Consider the following 22734-nt stretch of genomic DNA (forward strand, 5'->3'; position numbering starts at 1 on the left):
TGCCTGTGCCGGCTCTTTGAAAGAGCCATCCAATTAGTCCCACTCCCCCGCTCTCTCCCCAGAGCCCTGCAAATTTTTTCTTTTCAAGTATATATCCAATTCCCTTTTGAAAGTTAATATTGAATCTTTGAAGACAAAGTTTCTCGCTGTTTTTCACTGTAATGTCAGGATGTGTTGTCTTTGATTTAAGTACTGAATCCTGTAGATTTTTCTTTGATTTCAATCAGGAGTAAAGTACAGCACCCATTTGAGAATCCATAGCTCGTGATACAGTATGAGAGTTACAGAAGAACTGTTATTTTCCTAATAATTTTTGTTCTTTTGCCAATACTTATTCAGTATTTATTCCTATCTATATCTTTCAGTAATTTGCTGCCGGATATAAATAAATAAACAAATAAATTAGGCTGAAGTTCCTGCAGAAATCAACAAGCAAAATGAATTCCTAACTATCTCTAGGCCATGCCGCTCCCGATCATATTGCAATGCTCGCTGTGGCGTATTCTAATTATTTTTCCAGCAAATTGTGGTGTAAATTTGCCACCGAAGGATCAAGTAACACAGCGGTCTAACTCATGGCCTTCGTCACCAATATTGCCATTGCAGCGAATTCCGGACCATCACTAGGAGGACCTTCAAAATATAAGTCATACTGTTTTGGTCTCATTTCCTAAGGGAGGATATACTTGCCTTAGACGGGGTGCAACAAAGGTTCACTAGATTGATTCCTGGGATGAGAGAGTTGTCCTATGAGTAGAATGGGCCTATATTCTCTGGAGTTCAGGAAAACGAGAGGTGATCTCATTGAAACGTATAAAATTCTTAAGAGCTTGACAGGGTAGAGAGGCTGTTTCCCCTGGCTGGTGAATCTAGAACTAGGGGTCATAGTCTCAAGATAAGGGATTGGCCATTTAGGACCGAGCTGAGGAGAAATTTCTTCACTCAGAGGGTTGTGGATCTTTGGAATTCTCTACCCCAGAGGGCTGTGGATGCTCAGTCATTGAATATATTCAAGGCTGAGATCAGTGGATTTTTGGACACGAAGGGAAACAAGGGATATGAGGATTGGGCAGGAAAGTGGAGTTGAGGTCGAAGATCAGCCAAAATCTTATTGAATGGCAGAGCAGGCTCGAGGGACCGTGTGGCCTACTCCTGCTCCTATTTCTTATGTTCTTATGTTTCCAAAAATGGTCACGTAACTTGCTGGTGACAAGATTACAAATGAGTTATTGTTGGAGTCACTAGTGGATTTCACTTCTTTTTAAAATATGCCCTGCTTTTATACAGTATACTAAAAGTGTTAGTTGTGAAAAAACATGTCTGAATGTTTCATTGTAGAGTTGTTCCAGCGATGTTGCTCTGAACCATTTGGTGTAAAGAAATTTAAATGGAACTAGAGGCAGCCCGAATTTTAATTAGAATGCAGTTGTACTGTAGTTGCTGTGGCAACAGTGTCCATTCACAGCCTGCGGTACCTTGTTTTTATTGTTTGGCTGCGATTGGGACTGTCCAGTGCAGGATGGAGCTTTGCGCATGTTGTCTTTGTTTCCAGTAAATCAATCAATGTTTCTCATGCCTGTTGCTCATCCTGGTATAGCCCTCATCGTCCTTCAAGTCAGAGAGGTATATTCCTGAGTGTATCTGATGCACACCTAGCCCAGTCCTCAATAGCAAGTAGAAGCAGTAGTAGGTGAGTGGTAGCACAATGTAGCCCCAGGGTGCCCTGCGGTTTGTGTGCGATTGTGTAAACTAGAAAGTTATGTGAAAAGAGTAAAGGAAAGGAAAATGGCCAAACATCCTGCTGTGCTTCTCTATCTCCAGTGCCGCGTGTCCTCTCTCTGCCAATGATATCAATGACGACGTCCTCCACTGGAGTGAGAATTTTCAATGTTCTTCCAGACTCCCTTCTTCTGCGTGCACGCTTATCCTGCAAGAGTGGGACTGGGTTAGTGTGTGACATGTGAAAATCTCTGAGGTAGCTTAACAGAGCGTGCATGCTGAGAGGAAGAAGCAGCAAATGTGTGCAAGGGGGGATGGTCATTGGATGAAAGAAAGCGGTCACAGTGTGAAATATCAAAGAATTTAAGAAAAATGTGAGAATTAATCTAAGTCCAAACAAAGTTAAAGCAGAATGTTGTTTGTACCAGTTTTGAGGGAAGTAGCAGGTATTGAGTCTGTGAAAGTAAGGAAGTGTAGTAAGGTGTCCTGTGGTGATTGGAGGAGAGGCTTGTGCAGCGGAAGAGGGAACAATTGGTAATGTTGGTGGGGCGAGAAGTGTATTGCAGGGCTGTATGCAGAGTGAGAGAGCTGTGAAGTGTATTGCAGGACTGTATGCAGAGTGAGAGAGCTGTGAAGTGTATTGCAGGACTGTATGCAGAGTGAGAGAGCTGTGAAGTGTATTGCAGGACTGTATGCAGATTGAGAGAGCTGTGAAGAGGAGTCTTACCTTGGCAGCCCGGGTAAGGTCATTAAACTCTTTCTGGCAGCAGCAGGTCCTGGAGGTACTGGAAATCTTGTCACTCATTTAAAAGAGGACCAATTATCAAAATCAATCAGGCCTCTGGTTGACAACATCGGGCAGGCGAAGCGGACTCCTGCCTACTGCCCACCCGATATAATCTGCAGACGAAAATATTTAATGTAAGTTCAGTGTTTAATGTTATCTGTTACAGATGTCATGGGACCTCAAGTTGATGTGCAGGTGGAAGTGGAAAACTCTACTACCCTCCATATTGAGTGGGACTCGCATCTTCATTCTATATTGGAATGTGTCCTTTTTGTCTTTGTAAAAGGAAGCAAGGAAGATGAAATATTTTTACTGCCCAGGTAAAACAATGTGCAGGAGATATACACTAAAATTTTATAAATGTTTACAATTCTTTCTCCCCTCATTATTGCTTTTTCCTTTACTGGAATTCAAATCAGAAAATCATTCTTAAAACTGGTGAACATCAGGTATGGATTGCATAATTAAAAGGAATTTCAGACGCGTATGGTAGTCGTAAAGCTGGATGTCTTTGAAATATTTTAATAACATAGTACATTCTATAAGATGCACCACAATAATTGCATTTCGTAATTATATTAATACCTTGTTCAATTTAAAATCAGGGTTTCTGCCCCGCTTCCAGAGAAGTTACGGTGATGGAGCAGGAGCAGCTCCGAGTAAGTTCCCCGCCATAGAAATACGTAGAAGTCACAACACAGAAACGGGCAATACGGCCCAACCAAAGTATGTTGGCATTTACCCTCCATACGAGCAAATAATCCTAATCACATTTACCCACTTTGTTCCCATATCCCTTCATCTCCTTTTCCTTTTTCTATCCAATGTAATCTTGAATGTTGACATAGTTTCTATCTCAACCACAAATGTTGGAAGTGAATTCCACAGCCTCAACTCTGTGTGAAGCGGTTTCTCCTGCCCTCTGTTCCATTACATCTAATTGTGTACCTGTGATCGCTCATTTAGAAATGGTCCCCAGCAGTCAGGTAAGTGGTGGGGAGGGGTGAGGAAGCCAGGGGCAAGGGCGGACCAAGACTTCCTTGTCGAACTATAGCAGGCCCTCCATAATACGCTGAGCATTCCTCCAATATTTTGTTCCTAGCACAGATTAATTTTTCATTTCATCTAAAAATACAAGCCTCAAAGTAAATGTTTTCACTTGCTGATTTTAATTTCCTGTGGAAGATCACCAGATGGCGCTGTTACCCTCTCTACTGTCGCCAGCTGAAGTGCATGAGAAACTAGTTAATGCATTTTCAGGCAGCAGCAAGCAGGCTGCTGGGACAGATGGGAGATAGTCAAATATATATCCTGCATCTAGCTTTGTTCCTCTTGAGAAGGACAGAGTCCAAACTACGGGCCTGTAAGACAGACATGAAGAACCTTTACTGAAAGGCCTGACATCAAAGCTTCTATCAAAGTTAAATTAATTAGCCAAAACAAGATCATATACAAAAAAGTTAAACTTAAAAAATAAACGACTGATGCCAGTGGCATAGATGCTCAGATTTTCGATGCTGTATCTGAGGAACTCGGTGCACCTCTAGCTCATCTATTTTAGCTATCTCCGTCAACTGGTGTCATTCCATCTAACTGGAAAGAAGAAAATTTCAATAAAAGAGACAGAAAAAGGGAGAATAAATGAATCAGATTAGACATTTTTAAGCAGATTGCACTCAAAGTTATTAATATGGGTTCAGAGAAGAGAAGCCAGGTTGATTCCATGGCTCAAAATACTATTCAGAATGAGAGGTTGACAGAATGGGAAAAACAAGGATTTAATGCAGACATGACCCAGGTCCTTAAAATGCAGTAATCCATGAATATAAATAGATTTATTTAAATTTGAAATGTGGGTGTGGACTAGTCCACACATATAGAATTAGCAAGATAGATAGTAGAAGAAATCAATCAAAGTGTAACAATCAAGTATGCCAAATACAGTTTTACAGTTACTTTAGAATGCAACATACTTAATAAATATCTTCATCTGCTGTAAATTTGCTTTCAAAACTTCGATGTAGCTAAAAAAATAAACCTTATTTTGGGCTTATGAGAGAAGCCCTCAAGCAACTCATTGATTGAAATTGTGACTCTCATCCAAAGTTAGTAATTATCCCTGTTTTTTGGGGGAATATGTACCTCTCGTTACTAATGTAATCAAAAGAATCAAGGCGGGTGTTATAAGAATTATTCTTAATCAGAAGGTTGTAGGTTTGAGCGCCACTCCAGGACATCAGCATGTAATCTAGGCTTTCACTTTCATGTAGTACCAAGTGCAATGTTGGAGGTGCTGCCGTGGAGTTACCACCAGGGACGCAATCGGCAAAATGCACCCAGAATGCGCTAGACACTGCGCTGACATTGTGGAGGTGAAGTTATGCTTGAGTTTCTATGCAAACTCATTAGCATAAACTCAAACGTAATCGATTCATGACTGGAACAGGCATGCTCCAGCATCACAAAGAGGAGTGGGATTGACAGGAAATGAGCCATTCTTCAACTGGCTGATCTAATGATCTTGGTCTTACATTTTAAATTGGCTTCAATTGACTGCTTTGATCTGCTCTTGGTACATAAGACCTGTGACCAGCAGTCAATTGAAGCCAAACAGATATGTCCTGTTCTGCTATAATTGACTGAATTTAGACTAATTTAAACTGAATTTTATAGTAATTGCAGAAGTAGCAGGAGAAACAGCCCTGGATCAGGCTTCAGTTGACTGCTGGTCACTGCAGGTAAAGGTGATTAATGCTTGCTTCATGTGACCATGGGTTCCTGGGCGCAATTTGATGAACATCCCTCAACAGGCGCAATCGGCGGAAACTCTCCATTCCAACCTGGAGGTGCGGCCAGTTTTGTGGGCGGGGACTGCTTCGGACAAATGGACTTTTGAACCAACGTAAAAGATTGAGGATACTCCAGCGTAAAGTGGTTATGCGCGTAACTCACTTACGTTTAAAATGTTGCAATCGTTAGGGCTATTTAATTCGATTCTGCACAGATTCCGCTGATATCTGGTCATAAATCATGCAGAAACTCCAAGCTGCTGTCTTTTGGATGAGGTATTAGACTGAGACCCTGTCAGACAGACATAAAAGATTTCATGGTACTTTTCTTCACAGCAGAAAATTTTAGTTGGGGCCTGTAGATACTGGGATACCAGTTCATGTTTTGTAATATTATACAAGATACACAGATGAAGGGAAAGATGATTTATTGCCACTTTCTAAGTGTAATAAGCTACCCATATTATAAACACATTGTTGAAGTAACACTTAATTTTTAAATGGTGACTTGCCAGATAACGTACTTGTGGTGTTTTATGTTTCACATTAACATCTTTTGTTTTACAATATTTTGTAGTCACTTGGTGGCATGTCTGTATATTTAATTAACCTCTTTTTAAAACAATTCAGAAATGGAAGTTTGAAGCTAATGGATCGAAAGTCTGGGACTCTTTACACGATCAGCTTGACTTGTTTTAATGGTGAAACAATTCTCAAGTCTTCAAATGTCAGCATTGACACAGGTATAGTAGTGTAGCTTTTAATCCCTGTTTAGAAAGAAGACATGGTTTTGGTAGTCATGATATCTGGCATTAGCTTTGTCTTGTGTTTAACTATTACCATAAACTGGGGAAATGTAGGAGCATAATTTTAGTTCATTAAATATAAAGAAGAAACCTGTAGGATGTTTAAAAATGGGCACTGTATATTAGGGGAGTGGTTTCATATTTGAGATTTCTGTGGGTATGTTTATTTAATACTAGCAGCAACAGAATAGCTCTGCTTAAATGTTGTTTCTGCTTCATTTGAATCAAGGATCTTTTATTATGTAGTACGCTGCCATTATAATATGGCCTTTTAAAGTTGGGTAAAAGCCACCTTAAAATGAGGGGTGTAAGAAAGCAGGCTCTACTTTCTCTACTTGTGGTCTTTTATATCCTCACTGGAATGTTCATCAGTTCCCATCACCTCTCTGGTCTTTATTGTGATTCTGTAGTAATTAGGTGGGAAGATGGCTTTCAAACCTTGATGTATATCTGTGCCTGTGTGGTCTTTGTAGGATAAGAAGAATTGGGCTGATGTGCACTGATAGAACATATACACCCATCCAATCACTAGTAATCTAGCAGTGATGGGGGTTAACTGTCCTTTGGTGATGATATGTCCATGTTGTACTTGAGTCAACAAGACAGTGATTCTTATCCTTGCGGTATAGCACAAGTGAACCTCCTCCATGAATGATATCATCCATGCTGAGGGTAAAACTACCACCATTTTAACACATGGTATTACGGTAGGTACAGCACAGGAGGATGCCATTCGGCCCATCGTGCCTGTGCCGGCTCTTTGAAAGAGCTATCCAATTAGTCCCATTTCCCTGCTCTTTCCCCATAGCCCTGTAAATTTTTTCCCTTCAAGTATTTATCCAATTCCCTTTTGAAAGTTACTGTTGAATCTGCTTCCACCACCCTGTCAGGCAGTGCATTCCAGATCATTATAACTCGCTGCGTAAACAAAGTTTCCTCATGTCGCCTCTGGCTCTTTTGCCGATCACCTTAAATCTGTGTCCTCTGGTTATCGACCCGTCTGTCACTGGAAACAGTTTCTCCTTATTTACTCTGTCAAATGCTTTCATGATTTTGAACACCCCAATCAAATCTCCCCTTAACCTTCTCTGTTCTAAGGAGAACCACCCCAGCTTCTCCAGTCTCACCACACAACTGAAGTCCCTCATCCCTGGTACCATTCTAGTAAATCTCTTCTGCACCCTCACTAAGGCCTTGACACCTTTCCTAAAGCGTGGTGCTCAGAATTGAACACAATACTCCAGCTGAGGCCTAACCAGTGTTTTATAAAGGTTTGGCATAACTTCCTTGCTTTTGTACTCTATGCCTCTATTAATAAAGCCCAGGTACCCATATGCTTTTTTAACAGCCTTCTCAACTTGTCCTGCCATCTTCAAAGATTTGTGTGTGTGTACTCCCAGGTCTCTCTGTTCCTGCACCCCCTTTAAAATTGTACCATTTAGTTTATATTGCCTCTCCTCATTCTTCCTACCAAAATGCATCACTTCACACTTCTCAGCATTAAATTTCATCTGCCATGTGTCTACCCATTTCACCAGTCTGTCTTTGTCCTCCTGAAGCCTTTTGCCTACATTGTTTACTACATTTCCGAGTTTCATGTCATCTGCAAACTTTGAAATTGTACCCAAGTCCAGGTCATTAATATATATCAAAAAGAGCAGTGGTCCTAATACTGACCCCTGGGGAACACCACTGTATACTTCCCTCCAGTCTGAAAAACAACCGTTCACCACTACTCTCTGCTTTCTGTCCCCTAGCCAGTTTTGTATCCACGCTGCCACTGTCCCTTTAATCCCATGGGCTTTAATTTTGCTAACAAGTCTATCATGTGGTACTTTATTAAATGCCTTTTGAAAGTCCATATGTACAACATCAACTGCACTACCCTCATCAATCCTCTCCATTACTTCATCAAAGAACTCAATCCAGTTAGTCAAACACGATTTTCCGTTAACAAATCCGTGCTGACTTTCATTTAATAGCCCATACTTTTCCAAGTGCCAATTGATTTTGTCCCGGATTGTTGTCTTTAAAAGTTTCCCCACCACCGACATTAGGCTGACTGGCCTGTAATTGCCGGGTTTATCCCTCTCCCCTTTTTTGAACAGAGGTGTAACATTTGTAATCCTCCAGTCCTCCGGCATTGTCACCATATCGAAGGAGGATTGGAAGATTGTGGCCAGAGCCTCCAGAACATCTGGGGTATTTCCAATTCCTGTCTCCTTTCAACTTGGCTACAGTCAAATCCTTTTTGTATTTTTTTTCTCTTGTTGCTTCCTTGCACTGAACCTCCATTTGATGTACTACAAACAAATCAATAAGTGGTCACAGTTTTCACGGAGGGAAAAATGTTTATAAACAAATGAAAAAGGATTTGCCAATTTCACAATATGATGAGGACTGTTTTAGTTGCCTGGTGCCTTCGTGCCAATTCGATATTGTGCTCTTTTCATTGAATTGGAAGATCCAAGATTTTATACTGAATAACTTATACAACTCTGAAGCTCATTTAGGAACTGTATTAAAGCAAAATAAAGAAGGGTGTCACGACTCTGTATTCCTAAAGTTGCATTAAGTTAACTTAATCTGTTTTGTTTACATTGCATTCAAATATCATTTTTTTGCATTCCAGGTATACAGCCAAGTTCTCAACCTTCAACATTACAAGCCACATCAAGAACAAAAACTCAGTCCATTTTAGGTGGCCACCTGAACAACGCCAAGTTACTCAGTTCGTACGTACAGTTTACATACTAGTTTCAAAGTGCGATTAGTGTACAAACTGTTGTGTTTTTTTTATTATTTGTTCATGGGATGTGGGCGTTGCTGGCAAGGCCGGCATTTATTGCCCATCCCTAATTGCCCTTGAGAAGGTGGTGGTGAGCCGCCGCCTTGAACCGCTGCAGTCCATCTGGTGAAGGTTCTCCCACAGTGCTGTTAGGAAGGGAGTTCCAGGATTTTGACCCAGCGACGATGAAGGAACGGCGATATATTTCCAAGTCGGGATGGTGTGTGACTTGGAGGGGAACATGCAGGTAGTGTTGTTCCCACGTACCTGCTGCTCTTCTTCTAGGTGGTAGAGGTTGCGGGTTTGGGAGGTGCTGTCGAAGAAGCCTTGGCGAGTTGCTGCAGTGCATCCTGTGGATGGTACACACTGCAGCCACTGTGCGCCGGTGGTGAAGGGAGTGAATGTTTAGGGTGGTGGATGCGGTCCCAATCAAGCGGGCTGCTTTGTCCTGGATGGTGTCGAGCTTCTTGAGTGTTGTTGGAGCTGCACTCATCCAGGCAAGTGGAGAGTATTCCATCACACTCCTGACTTGTGCCTTGTAGATGCTGGAAAGGCTTTGGGGAGTCAGGAGGTGAGTCATCTGCTCTTGTAGCCACAGTATTTATATGGCTGGTCCAGTTAAGTTTCTGGTCAATGGTGACCCCCAGGATGTTGATGGTGGGGGATTCGGCGATGGTAATGCCGTTGAATGTCAAGGGGAGGTGGTTAGACTCTCTCTTGTTGGAGATGGTCATTGCCTGGCACTTGTCTGGCGTGAATGTTACTTGCCACTTATCAGCCCAAGCCTGGATGTTGTCCAGGTCTTGCTGCATGCGGGCTCGGACTGCCTCATTATCTGAGGGGTTGCGAATGGAACTGAACACTGTGCAGTCATCAGCGAACATCCCCATTTCTGACCTTATGATAGAGGGAAGGTCATTGATGAAGCAGCTGAAGATGGTTGGGCCTAGGACACTGCCTTGAGGAACTCCTGCAGCAATGTCCTGGGGCTGAGATGATTGGCCTCCAACAACCGCTACCATCTTCCTTTGTGCTATGTATGACTCCAGCCACTGGAGAGTTTTCCTCCTGATTCCCATTGACTTCAATTTTACTATGGCTCCTTGGTGCCACACTTGGTCAAACGCTGCCTTGATATTGTCCTCAAACTATGTATATAAGACTTTTGTCAAAATCCCTCAAAATGTAAATTGATTTTAGAAAAAAAACTTTCCAAATTTAAATTGACCTATTGCATTCTACCTTAAAATATCTCCGTACAGGATTTCTGTTTACAATTTGCGGTAAATTGAAAGCTACAGGGAGAAACACCTTTTTGAACATGTTGTAAATGGCAATTGCAAGTGTTCTTTTTACCATCCAATGTCCTGGCTTGGTCCTTCAAATGTACTATATCAACATTAATTCCCTATTCCTGATTTAATCAGCAGAAATCTTGTATGTTTTGGTTTTCAGTTTGTGTATAGTGTGTATCAGACAGTGGCTGGCACAGGAGTTTGTGTAATTTGAGTGACAAATGAACTGATTAAACTTGCTCAAATGTAGATAGATCCATTTCCAGTGGAGAAGAAGTTAATGTCTGAGATAGAAACTGAAATCTCTTACTGATACTAATTATCAGGCAGAATTCAGCAATTTCTCCAGGTAATAACTACCTAGTCTCAGTGTATGTTCTACATTATTCTGTGAATTGTTGCATATCGTGTTGTGTTTAGTGGTTAACATTTCCTTGTATCTGCATAAGACAAGTCATGTGTGAGGAAGGAGAAAAACTTTAAAAGAAAAATGATCTAAACATAAATGTCGTCAAACGTTGGTCCTTTTAATGAAAGGAGTTGGTAAAATACTTGGCTTCAGTATTTTACAGCAGCAGGGTAAATTTTAGAACAAATCCTGTAATTTTATAAAGCTTATGGGCCTAACATTCCGGTTATTTTTGCGGTACAAAGGTGATGTAGTTCTGGGATGGGGGCTGGAATTTAAAGTATTAGTCGGATATGAGTTACACCTGTTCTAAAATGAATGCTAAATTCTGGTCAAGTTTATTGCTGCAGAAGATGCGCCCATCCCCAAAGTGTTGCATGTATGTCAAGGACAGGACAATGAGGGCAAATGCTGCTGTCCCAGAAATGTTACCATTTATGCTAGAATTGCACCTGATTTAAAGTAAGCTTGTAGAAAAGAGGGGTAATATACCTGCAGTCTTGTTAAACCAGGAAGTGTTTGAGGTCACAGGCTTTAATGTCCACAAGCTTTGTCTGAAACATCAGTTTTGACTCAAGCAATTAGAAGCATCTTTTCATAGCTGTGCAACTAAGAATATCCTGCAAACTGTCTATCAGCACTTTCAGGCAGGCAAATCTTTTGCTTCCCGACCTTCTGTTTAAAAAGCACTTACCATGGATATACTAACGGCATTCCCATATATGACCTTATAATGGAGGCCTAGCAGGATCAGAAGGAAGAGGAAATGGCAGGAACGCAGCTACACTAAAGAAAATATGTAGAAATACATAGAAGTTACAATTCTAGAAACAGGCCATTCAGTCCAACTTTTATTTATTAATCCCGTTCCTATATCTGTTCAACCCCATTTCCTCCAGTCGCCTATCCAATCTAATCTTGAATACTGACGGTATCTGCCTCAACCACTAACCCTGGAAGTGTATTCCACAGCCTCACAAGTTTCTGTTCTAAATCTCTTACATTTAATTTGACTCTTAGCCCCTTGTTCTTGACCCCTCAACTGCTGGAAACAGTGTGCTTCTATCTAACCAGTCCCATCCTTTCGTAACTTTAAAACGCTTCTATCATTCTGCAATGTGCATTGTTCTAATGAAAAAAAATCCCAAGTCTTTATTCATATTTGTATTTCCTTTATAGCAGGCAGCATCCTAGTGAATTTGCGTTGTACCCTCTCTAAAGCTTCAATATCTTTCCTATAGTGTGGAGTCCAATACTACATACAGTTCTCTAACTGAGGTCTTAAGATTTTATATAGGCTCATCATTACCCATGGGCTTTTATATTCTGCACTTCTAGAGATAAAACCTAGTATTCCATTAGCTTTTTTAGTGGTCTTATCAATCTGAGGTCCTATGAACCTGTACCACCAAGTTCCTTTGCTCTTCCGCAGCACAGAACCTGCTTCCATGCAGAGTATAATTACTGGTGTTATTTATTTGACCAAAATGCATCACATCACGTTTACTGACATTGAATTCCATCTGCAACTTTCTCGCCCATTCCCCCATTTTATCAACATTCCTTTTTGTTTCCTTTGGTCTTCTGAAGAATTAACTATACCTCCTATTTTGGTATCATCAACAAATTTTGATACCACTCCCTCTAGACCTATATCCAAATCATTGATATATACAGTGGCCCCAGAACTGAACCCTGTGGGACACCACTACCCACTGGTGCAGATGTTCATGGTGCCACCACCTGCTCCAGAGAGCGCTTTATTGTGTCTATCCCTTCTTTGATATTAATTGAACCAAAGGTAGCAAATCTGCCAGTATATATGATATATAATTTACCTTCTTTAGCTTACAGTAGAAGAAAAGTGTGTGGATTGCTTTCTGTACAAGCCACTCCCTGATCTGTCTTTTCTACATTATTTTCAGGCTCATGTATATCAGCCATCTCAGTTCTCTGTTACCCTCTTCAGCCATTCTGCTGAATAAGGTTAAGGGGTCAGCCTGTGTGTGCCCTATAGTGGCTTAATTGCCTTCAGCAGGAGCCATTTCAGATTTGCTACCTTTGGTTCAATTAATATCAAAGAAGGGATAGACACAATACAGCGCTCTCTGGAGCAGGTGGAGGCACCATGAACATCTGCACCCATGGGTAGTGGTGTCCCACAGGGTTCAGTTCTGGGGCCACTATATAGCAATGATTTGGATATAGGTCCAGAGCATTGAGGCCAAAGGAAAAATCGCTATGCTGCATTGAAGGCAGTCTGACTCCAGTGTTCATGTTCTCTGTCCACTTTCAGACCACTTGGCAAGCTCCTTCATTTTTTGTTTTCTCCACCTTTATAATTTGGCTGCTAAATAAATGTACAGGGTTCCAGAGGGGAAAAACTGGAAAAACAGATCCCCGAACAAAATGATTTGAAGGATGTAATTTTTCGGAAAATAAAATATACCTTTCGGACAATCACTCTAAAATGTCTTATCAATATTTTGAAAGTAAATTGAAAGTAAATAAAGGTATACATTGAGTTTGTCGCATTGTAAGACAAAGCTAAAAAGTCATTTCTCCTTAGAACAGAGATGGTTAAGGGGAGATTTGATAGAGTCAATAAGGAGAAATTGTATCCAGTGGCAGAAGGGTTGGTAATCAGAGGATACAGATTTAAGGTAATTGGCAAAAGAACCAGAGGTGACATGAGGGAAAAAATGAATTTACGCAGCAAGTTACGATCTGGAATGCACTGCCTGAAAGGGCGGTGGAAGCAGATTCAATGATAACTTTCAAAAGGGAATTGGATAAACACTTGAAGGGGAAAATTTTTCAGGGCTATGGGGAAAGAGCAGGGGAGTGGGACTAATTGGGTAGCTCTTTCAAAGAGCCAGCACAGGCACGATGGGCTGATTGGCCTCCTGTGCTGTATTATTCTATGATTCCATTTGTAAGTGGTTTTACATTGACTAACTTGCACCAGTAGGGGACAGCAAATCATTAACTTTGACATATCACACCCATGTTAACATCACAAAGAGAAAGATGACTGTCTTGCTTCTGGTCATTATAATTATGGTATGGTATGTTATGCATTGACGAATGACAAATATCAATGGGTAGAGTTTCCGCTAGATTGCCCTGCGTTTTTTCAGCGTAATCCGGCCAGATCAGCGCAAAAGATCGAGGAATTTCGATGGGCGTAAATTATGTTCAGCATAATTCGAGTTTCTGCAATCTTTTGCGCTGACGCCGGCCCTGCCCACAAAACTGGCCACGCCCCCCCGAACGAAATAACGAGGACGGCGAGTTTCCACCCATTACGGCCGTTCGAGGAGGGTCTTCAAATTAAGTTTTTTTTTGCACATAGGCACCAGTAGGCATGTTTTAAACATTTTTAAATATTAAAAATATTTAATTTATCAAGGAACTGACTAATGTACACCAATGAAAGTAGTAAATGTTTTTTAAAGTCATTTTCAGTGATTTAAAATCAAGTTACCCACAAGCGGAGGACCAGACACACACTTATTAAAATGCTTATTTTTCATGATCAACCCATTTCCAGCCGTATTAATAAATCTGCACCAGGTTACCCACTCTTAAATATATCAATGAATATTTTTTATTGCAAAGAAAAAGAAATAAACGATTCGGCTCTGTTAAACTGCTGGATTGCGCTGGTTCATGGAAGATTTTACATTTGTAATTATGTTAATGATTTTAGCAGAAACTCAAACTGTAACCAAGGTTTTCGGGCGTAATTTGCGCCCAGTTGCTGATTGCACCCAAAGCGGAAACTCTACCCCCAAATGTTTAATACCTTTCCGCTGTATATAAACACAATTATTTTTGACAGCATAAAAAGGTATATTTTCCTAGTTCAGTGGTTAGTGAACAATTATAATTGTGGATTTCATTCTTTTTATTGACACTGCCTGTTTATGGTGAGTCACATTTTCTAAGCCACAGTTTTTTTTTCAATAAATGCTAGTAATTTTTTTTGAAATGAATGTCCCTTTTTTCTATCACTTCCTGTCTGATATCTTCCTTAACACAAAACTTTCATTCTATTTATATTTTCTGAACATTTTCTCAGGCTTGCACCTTCTCATCCAACGTAAGCTTTGTAGTTCCCTCTAAATTGAAAATATCAGAATTTCCACAAAACTCTAATAACTGGAAAAATATGTAAAATATGTCTCCAATTGTGTGCCACGTTGTAATTTTTGTCCTGTCACTTCATACATATTAAGAATTATTGGTTGTGGGAGTGGTAATGCGTTGAAGCAACAATGTCCTCCATATGGGAAATGACGAGAATACTCAGCATTAAAATTAACTTTATATTACCAAATCCTCTCTGAAAAAATGGTCAGAAAAACCAGAAACATGACACTTGTGTATTTTGTAGTGATGTGCTTGGTAACTTGTTACATTTCACATACAGAGGACATTGTTGCTTTCAATGTGACACGTAATCAGAAACATATTTCACAATAGAATGAGTTTACTTTTCCACTTACTACAGTTTTTGCAGAATTGATGATATTTACAATGATTCAAACCAAGCTTCATCTTGTTTAGTTTAACTTCGTCAGCCTTTGGAGAGATTGAGGAAATACAAGCAAAAAATGTAGATATCTGGTTTAGATCACAAGGGGGTTCTCTTGTTACTTCTCCAGGCCCCATGATTGTACAAGTAGATATAGGGTAATATAAATCAACTCCCATAAATGCAAGATGCATAGGCTATTTATTGGAGCAACAGACACCACTGAACCAGAGAAAGTATTTGCAGCAGACCAGGGTTTTTAAAAGTTACAAACAGTTACTTCATGATGTTTTGTGCATTTGCTTGTGTCCAAATGATTGTAATGGACACTTGTTTGTCACAAGGTGCTCCTTCTATAGATTTGACCAGTCCTGGATACCGTTCAGTGCTGATTTCTGGGAGTAATAGTGACAAATGTTTTTCATAAATGCACCAATTATCAGTTGGACTGTATAGCCATGCCCCATATAGTATATTTGTTCCCAGTTCATTGGAATATGTTGTTCTAGAGGCACTACTACAACAGTGCTGAACAGTGGCAGGAACTCATCGTTCAGGATTTTAATCTGCTCTCCTGAGGCAAAGACACCTGCCTAAAGATGACGTGGTTCCACTTTACATATGTACAATGATGTCGCCTGGTTCCAATGGCAATTTTAACTGAGGCATGAACAGAGAAGCCGCTGTGACTCTCCTGCCAGGTGAAGGCCAGTCAGAACCTGTGAGGTGGAAAAAGGTGACTTTTTCTTTCCTATGGGGGGCTATGAGGAGCAGGAGGCCTCCCCTACTGCAGGCTCCCCTATTCCCGAATGCGAGATACCCCCGGAACCCAATCCCGCCACTTATCTTGTGTTAGTGGGTGGCCTCTTAACTTTGTAATTTTCTGCCACTTTATGACCATCTGAACCGGAAGTGGATGGCAGCATGTTAATGAGGCCCAGGAGTTAAATTAGCCCAGTCCTCATTTCTGCGCAGTGGATGAGTTTCACACTCTCCTTACTATCCACCCGCCTGGAGTTAAAATCAAAACCTATGAATCTAAAGCAAGTTAAGCAGCTAGAAAATTGCAAAGGAAGAACTACTAAGGACTTATGAAGAAAACAATGCTGAATGACCAGTCAGGCGAACCCATCAATAAAAAAATTGAAAAAAATGAACCAATTGAATTATTCAAAATGTTCTTTTTGGAAAAGTATTCATCCACTATTTTTCTCAGTAACTGAAATTTCTAATATCCAAAATAGGTTTCAAATAAAATAACAGATTCAAAAAATTATATATTTCACAGCTGTATGATTCAATTTACCCACTGAATGATCTTTTTTGTATCTTTTAATGCCTACTGTAAAGTTTTTATTTCAAGGACTCAGCCTATCTCAAAAGCCTGGACTCCAACTGCATATTTTTCCCCAGAATAGTTGCATTTCCAATCATATTTGTGTCTTCCACACATGCTGTTTGCAGAATTTCCAACTATTGATCATGAGGTTGTTATAAATTGGATAGCCCACTGGTGAAGGATAGAATGCTAGAGCCTGATCTTCAGTTGCTTCCGAGCCTTTATTCACAGAGCTCCAAATTTACACCCGCACCACAGCCTAGATCAGCTCTCTTATAAAAGGATACAAGAGCGTTCCCAATTGATACGCACCACCTGAATACAATTAACACTAATTGATGTAAATCACATGGATGCAATTAACATAGGTCTCGGAGTTGAAGTAAAAGTTTTCTCTCCTCATCCTTCGGGAATTTGCAAGTTTCTTTGCTTCTTCCAAAAGATTTTGAAACAAACTGGAGATTGAATTCTCAAAGTTTTATTTCAGGCAAGTCTTATATTTAAAATATTAAAAATTGCTCCTTTCCTATTATGAACTGCTGACTTAAACCATGCCAGTGATTAACACATCTGTGATTAGCAGCACCTGCAGTCTGTTGACAGTTGACAACAAAAATTCTTTATCAAGAATGTATTTCATTTGTTTCCCTCAAAAGTTTGAAGAGGATCTTGGCTTGTTTTTCCAAGTTATTTAAACCCAATAGGAAAATGAGTCTTGAGTTATTGGGATTCTCTTGATTGGATTTGGTCCATTTCAATCACAGCAAGTCACATTGCTCTGCTGAAAAATCCAGTTAAAAAATTATTCTGTTTTGAATTATTCTTGGGGCTTATGGGCAATTTTTTAAATATTAAAAATGTGGAAACTGAATAAACAATGAACTATTGACTGTTTTAAGGTGTAATTTTGGTTTTTAATGAAAATCTATGTTTTTAAAAACTGTAAATTGGCTAGTTCGCTTAGTCCTTTAAGGTAGGAATGTAAAGACAAGAACTCACTGATGATAGGGAATTCAGGGGAGGCTGGTGCCTGCCAGCACAAAGAAGTCTATGGGCAGGTTGGGAGAGGAGATTGACAAGTGGGAACATGGTGGGACTTGGTTCCTAATCATTCAAAAGGAGCCAAGTGCAGTTTGGCTCCCATTGTCCTGGGCCCCTAGCCCTCACAAGACTCCAGTTGCCCAGATGCTTCCAAATCCCCTACCCATTCTGATTGGACATGATGGCCCCTCTCCCCATGATATCCCCCCCCCCCCGACTTCTAGATCTCCATACCCTTCTCAATGCCCTCAATTCCCTAGACCACATTCTCAGTGTTTTCTGGTCCCTAGACCACTCACAAAACTCCAGGATCTTGGGACCTCATTCCCCAATTGCTCACTGATCCCATAATGGTTCACTTCGTAATCCCAGATCCAAGGATCTGCCTCTGGGTTCCCAGAACATCCTCTGCAGTATTCCCAGAACCCTCTTCCCAGTGTTCCCAGATCCTGGGACCTCCACCTCATATTACTACTGGATCTTGAGACCCATTCCAAGTGCCCCCAGTCCCACGACTTCCCTCAATGCTGCTAAATGTGTCCCTCATAATACAATAGCACAGGAACACCATCACCTCCACGTTAATCTTCAAGTCACACATCGGCCTGACTTGTAAGTATATTGCGATTCCTTCATTGTTGCTGGGTCAAAATCCTTGAATTCCCTACTACCACCATCACCATAATGAGTGCAGTGGTTCAAGGAGACGGCCTATTAGGGATGAGCAATAAAAATGCAGCATTACCAGCACACCCACATGCCAAGAAAAAATTAGAAAACTACTTGGCATAATACTCTTCTTCTAAAACCCCGGACTCTCTGTGAGCAATATCTCAAGTGATCTGCCAGTAAATTAAAAGTCTTGCATATGGGATGCATTTCCTATAAGTGTCATACTGACCTCCTGGGGGGTAATTTTAACCCCCGGGGTGGGTGGGCAGTAAAAATTGTCGGTTTCATCAGCGGGACCACGACCCAGTTCCAACGCCCCCACTTCCGGGTTTAGCGCCCTCATCCGAAACCCGGAAGTTGTGTCCCCTATTAATGCTGGCAGGTGGATCGTTAAAGGGGCAATTTACCAACTTCAAATACTTAAGGTAGGTAATTTTTTGTGGATTCTGAACCTGAAACGAATTTTACCTTACCTGCATGGGTTTCCCATGGCTTCTCAAACTCGCCAATAAAACAGGCGAGATTCATGCAGAGCATTTGGCCCTTTAAACCTGTGATTGACACATCTCAAGAAAAGCTCAAGTATTGCAGTTGGTCTTTCAGTTCTCTCAGGCAAATGTTTGGCTGAGAGTTGTTTGTGTTGGGTCTGTATTCACTCATCCAGTCATCACTCAATTAAATTAAATAAACTGAAAATAATCAATTATTGACATCCTGAATCAATGTTGAGTATGTGCACCAGCTTATATTTTTAAGAATGATAACAGCTGAAATATTGGAATATTCTACAGTCAAATTACTTGAAAGAATCATAACATTTTATTAGAACTTGGCTGTTTTGCTAATAAAAATTATAGAACTCCAAATGTGTTTCTAATTCTCATCCATTCTTTCCTTTGTGAGGTCCATCGCTTCCCTTTTTCTGGCTTTCTCTCTCTGACCATCTTTGGCAATAAGCTCGGACTCCTACAACTACTTGGATTGTGTTTCTTCCCACCCCACTTCCAGTAAATACTTCAACCCTTTCTCTAATTTTCTCCTTCTCTGTCATATCTGCTCTGATAAATATATTTTCCACACCAGAGTTCTTAAAGGTTCTTCTTTTTCCTCAGCAGTGATTGACAGGCCCTTTGATTGAATCCACCACATTTCCCATATGCAGCGGAATATAACTGCCAGGGACATCCGTTATGGTTTTCATCTTTTAATGCTAATTAATTAGTGCTGGTGCTCTTAGGAAGTTCAAAAAATGAATGTTACTTACATTGCACTGATCATGAAATCACTTCTCTCCTCCACCTCATCACCTTCTCTCCCTCTCTCCTCCTCCTGCTCCCTCTCTATTCCTACCATCCTCTTTCCTTTTCTCTCTCCTCTCCCTTCATTTCTCCTTCACCCCACCCATCCCATGTCCTCACCCTCTCTCCCCTCCCCACTCCACCCCCTCACTGTCTCTCCCTTCCTTACCCTTCCTTTCCCCCTCACTCAGTCTGCCTTCACTGTTCTCACACTCTCCCTTTCTCTTACCCCTCCCCTCTCTGTCTTGGTTCAAATGTCTCCCTGAAATGTGAAAAGTTGCATTGGTTTAGACTCCCCATATGTGATACCATGGGAGGTCAACTCGGAAAAACTGCAACCAATGAAAAGAAATCTCTTCCCCCGCAGCACCACCGTTGCATCACTTTCTACATCCCCCGGTAGAATAATAAATGTTGCCCCCACTCAACTGAGCAAAAAAATAAAAATCAAAACCCACCTACTAAGTAAAGATTGGGAACCAAGCCAATGAGTATACATCCGGGAACAACCCCCCAAAAAATGACCATAAGGCCAAATGCATCCCCACTGCATAGAACCACAAACACATAGCAGAAATTCCAGGTTAGGACAACAAACCTTCTCCCCCCCACCACTGGGCAGAAATTTTGGCATAGGATCACAAACTCTTATTCAACCTCAACCACCCCATCTCAGAAATTACTGGTTAGGATATTAAACCAGCATTCACGTCGATACCACCCCCACCCCCCCCCGATGGTTGAGACCCCCCTCTTGCAATGGCCGAGATCCCCCCCGGCCATGGTGGAGACCTCACTTGATGGCTGCCTCTGGCATCAAACCCACCCCCCACCCCCCCAACCCACCATGTCCTCCACGGCCCCGATCTCTCCCTCCCTCCCTCTCTCCTCTCTGATTCCCAGCTGTTTTCCCTCCTGACAGCCAGCCAATCACCCGAAACAGGTGGGAGACTGTTTAAATATGCAAATTGGGTTCTGTGCCTGTTGTAGGGCCCCACTGAAACTTTTAAGGTGAAATGGGAGAAACATGCACGGTGCACGTCAGTCCCAATTTCTCTAAGCCTTGAGAGACCTAACCAGCGGTCCTTAAAGGGGCCACTGAAGGTCTCTCCCAAAAGGTAAGTTTATTGTTCTTTTAAATATTTTTTTGGGGTCAGGAGGAACATCCATTACCCCCCAACAAGCCTTAGCAGGCATTCAGCTGCATGCAGTAGCTAGCCGATTTTGTTCCTCAACAGACTGATGAGTTGCCTGTTTGACGCCCATAGCTCAGCGAGTAAATATTAGTGAGGCCCGAACCCGAAAGAGGTTCAGGCCTCCCAACTATCGGCATCCAACCCGATAGTCTCCTCTGGTGTATCTTCTGATTCACCATGAGCAACATCATGATAGGCCTTCCAATTATATGAATATATTGCACACAATATATATCCCAGCAGAATAGTCATTGGGAAAACAGTCCAGGTGTTCAAATTGAATGCAGAATTTATTATTGACTGAAAAGTATGACCTAAAGTAATCTGCCTAATCTCCGAGTTGAGGGAAAGTGACACCACAGTAAAATGAGTTCCTTTAAATCTGAATGACAGCTAATTTGGACAATGTATACAGCCCTTCAGTATTGGATATGGTTGAATACATAAGGTACTTGGCCAATGTTTTTTTTAATGACTTTTTGAAGAGAAAAGGTTTTCACATCTTTAATTATGAAACTTCATTTGAGTTTAGTGACCGCTGCAGTGCCAACTTGTCTGAAAAATTAACAAAATTGGTAAATCAGTAGTGGGGGCGGGGTGGGGGGGGGGGGGGGGGAGAGAGAGAGGAGCGGAAAATATATAGACTACAGAAAAAGTCAGGAGCCAACGTTCCCAGTAGACTAATTAGAATGACACATTGTAAACTGAAATGAATATAGAATACTGTTGCTGGTGCTGACAGTTGAGGTTTTTAGATTTGCATACAGTATGTTCATTTATAAATATTCATTTTGGTTGAATAGAATTACTGTCGCAATTGTTGTATAAGTCACCTTTATGCAGATTCTTAGGACACAATCTTATGGAGCATCTTAAGAATTAATGAACACTAAGCTTCACTGCTGGACAGTTTGACACAACACACAATATCCCCCTTTCACCATTTTGTTATGATTATTTTGACATTGAACACAATTATGACATACATGATATCATGGGATATCACCCAGAAGGAGCAGATGAAGTGGACTATTCTCTGGAATATGATTCCCGTTCTTATGGAAAAGTGACATTATACAAAGGTGCTTTTAATAAGAATGGAAATAGCATTCAGAATTGTTCCAGCTAATTACAGCCATCATCCAATAGGTTTTCTTTTAAGAAATAATATCCATTTTACATTTATTTGATCCACATTAACAAAAGTCACTTTAAAATTTCACCATTTGTTTTCATTTCTGTATGGCTGCACAGACAGACTAGCAATGAAGTTTAAATGCATTTGTGTTCCAACAGTTTAGACACATGCAACAATGAGTCATTATGCATATGGCATGAAAATGAGTAAGATTATATAATGGTCACATTGATTTTATTTGAAATTCATTGTGGATAGTTAAATTGCGCAAAACATATCTAAAAGTAGAGTAAGCCCTCTTCACTGAAAATTTACACAACTTTTCTGTGAATCGGGAGTTTGTTTATAGAGTACATTTGAGTCCACATCTGCTTCAGTTTAGATTAAATGTGACGCAAAGGTTCAACACTGAGTGGGTGTTGACATTTTTACATTGTGCAGTTTGTATTTTCAACAGCTGAGTGAAAATGTGAAGTTGTCCAGTATTGCATCAGCTTTAAAGGTAACAGTGCTGTACACTTTGCACGCTTTGTATCTGTACATTGTAGGCTACAGTGGCAAATTTGGATGGTGCTGTAGTACTGATCCAGAGGAAGTGCCTCAAGTTTTTAGAACGCTTTTTTAATAAAATTTGAAGGTTTGTTATTGTAAATGAAAATACAGTCCTTTATGGTTGTAAAGTTTTTTTTATTCATTCATGGGATGTGGGCGTCGCTGGGAAGGCCGGCATTTTTTGCCTATCCATAATTGCCCTTGAGAAGGTGGTGGTGAGCCGCCTTCTTGAACCGCTGCAGTCCGTGTGGTGAAGGTTCTCCCACAGTGCTGTTAGGTAGAGAGTTCTAGGATTTGACCCAGCGACGATGAAGGAATGATGACCCCCAGAATGTTGATGGTGGGGTATTCGGTGATGGTAATGC

The 22734-nt window shown here is 40.9% G+C and overlaps 1 protein-coding gene across 1 annotated transcript in view; it reads left to right on the forward strand.

Moving 5' to 3' along the window:
- Positions 1-22734, forward strand: part of LOC137330975 (uncharacterized) — a 67421-nt gene that overhangs the window by 19782 nt on the left and 24905 nt on the right. The window contains exons 2-4 of the mRNA XM_067994592.1: positions 2673-2826; positions 5926-6038; positions 8734-8836. Coding sequence (XP_067850693.1) covers positions 2673-2826; positions 5926-6038; positions 8734-8836 — 370 coding nt within the window. The remainder of the gene's footprint in view (positions 1-2672; positions 2827-5925; positions 6039-8733; positions 8837-22734) is intronic.

This window comes from Heptranchias perlo, chromosome 1, assembly GCF_035084215.1.
Source record: "Heptranchias perlo isolate sHepPer1 chromosome 1, sHepPer1.hap1, whole genome shotgun sequence".
Classification (NCBI taxonomy): domain Eukaryota; kingdom Metazoa; phylum Chordata; class Chondrichthyes; order Hexanchiformes; family Hexanchidae; genus Heptranchias; species Heptranchias perlo.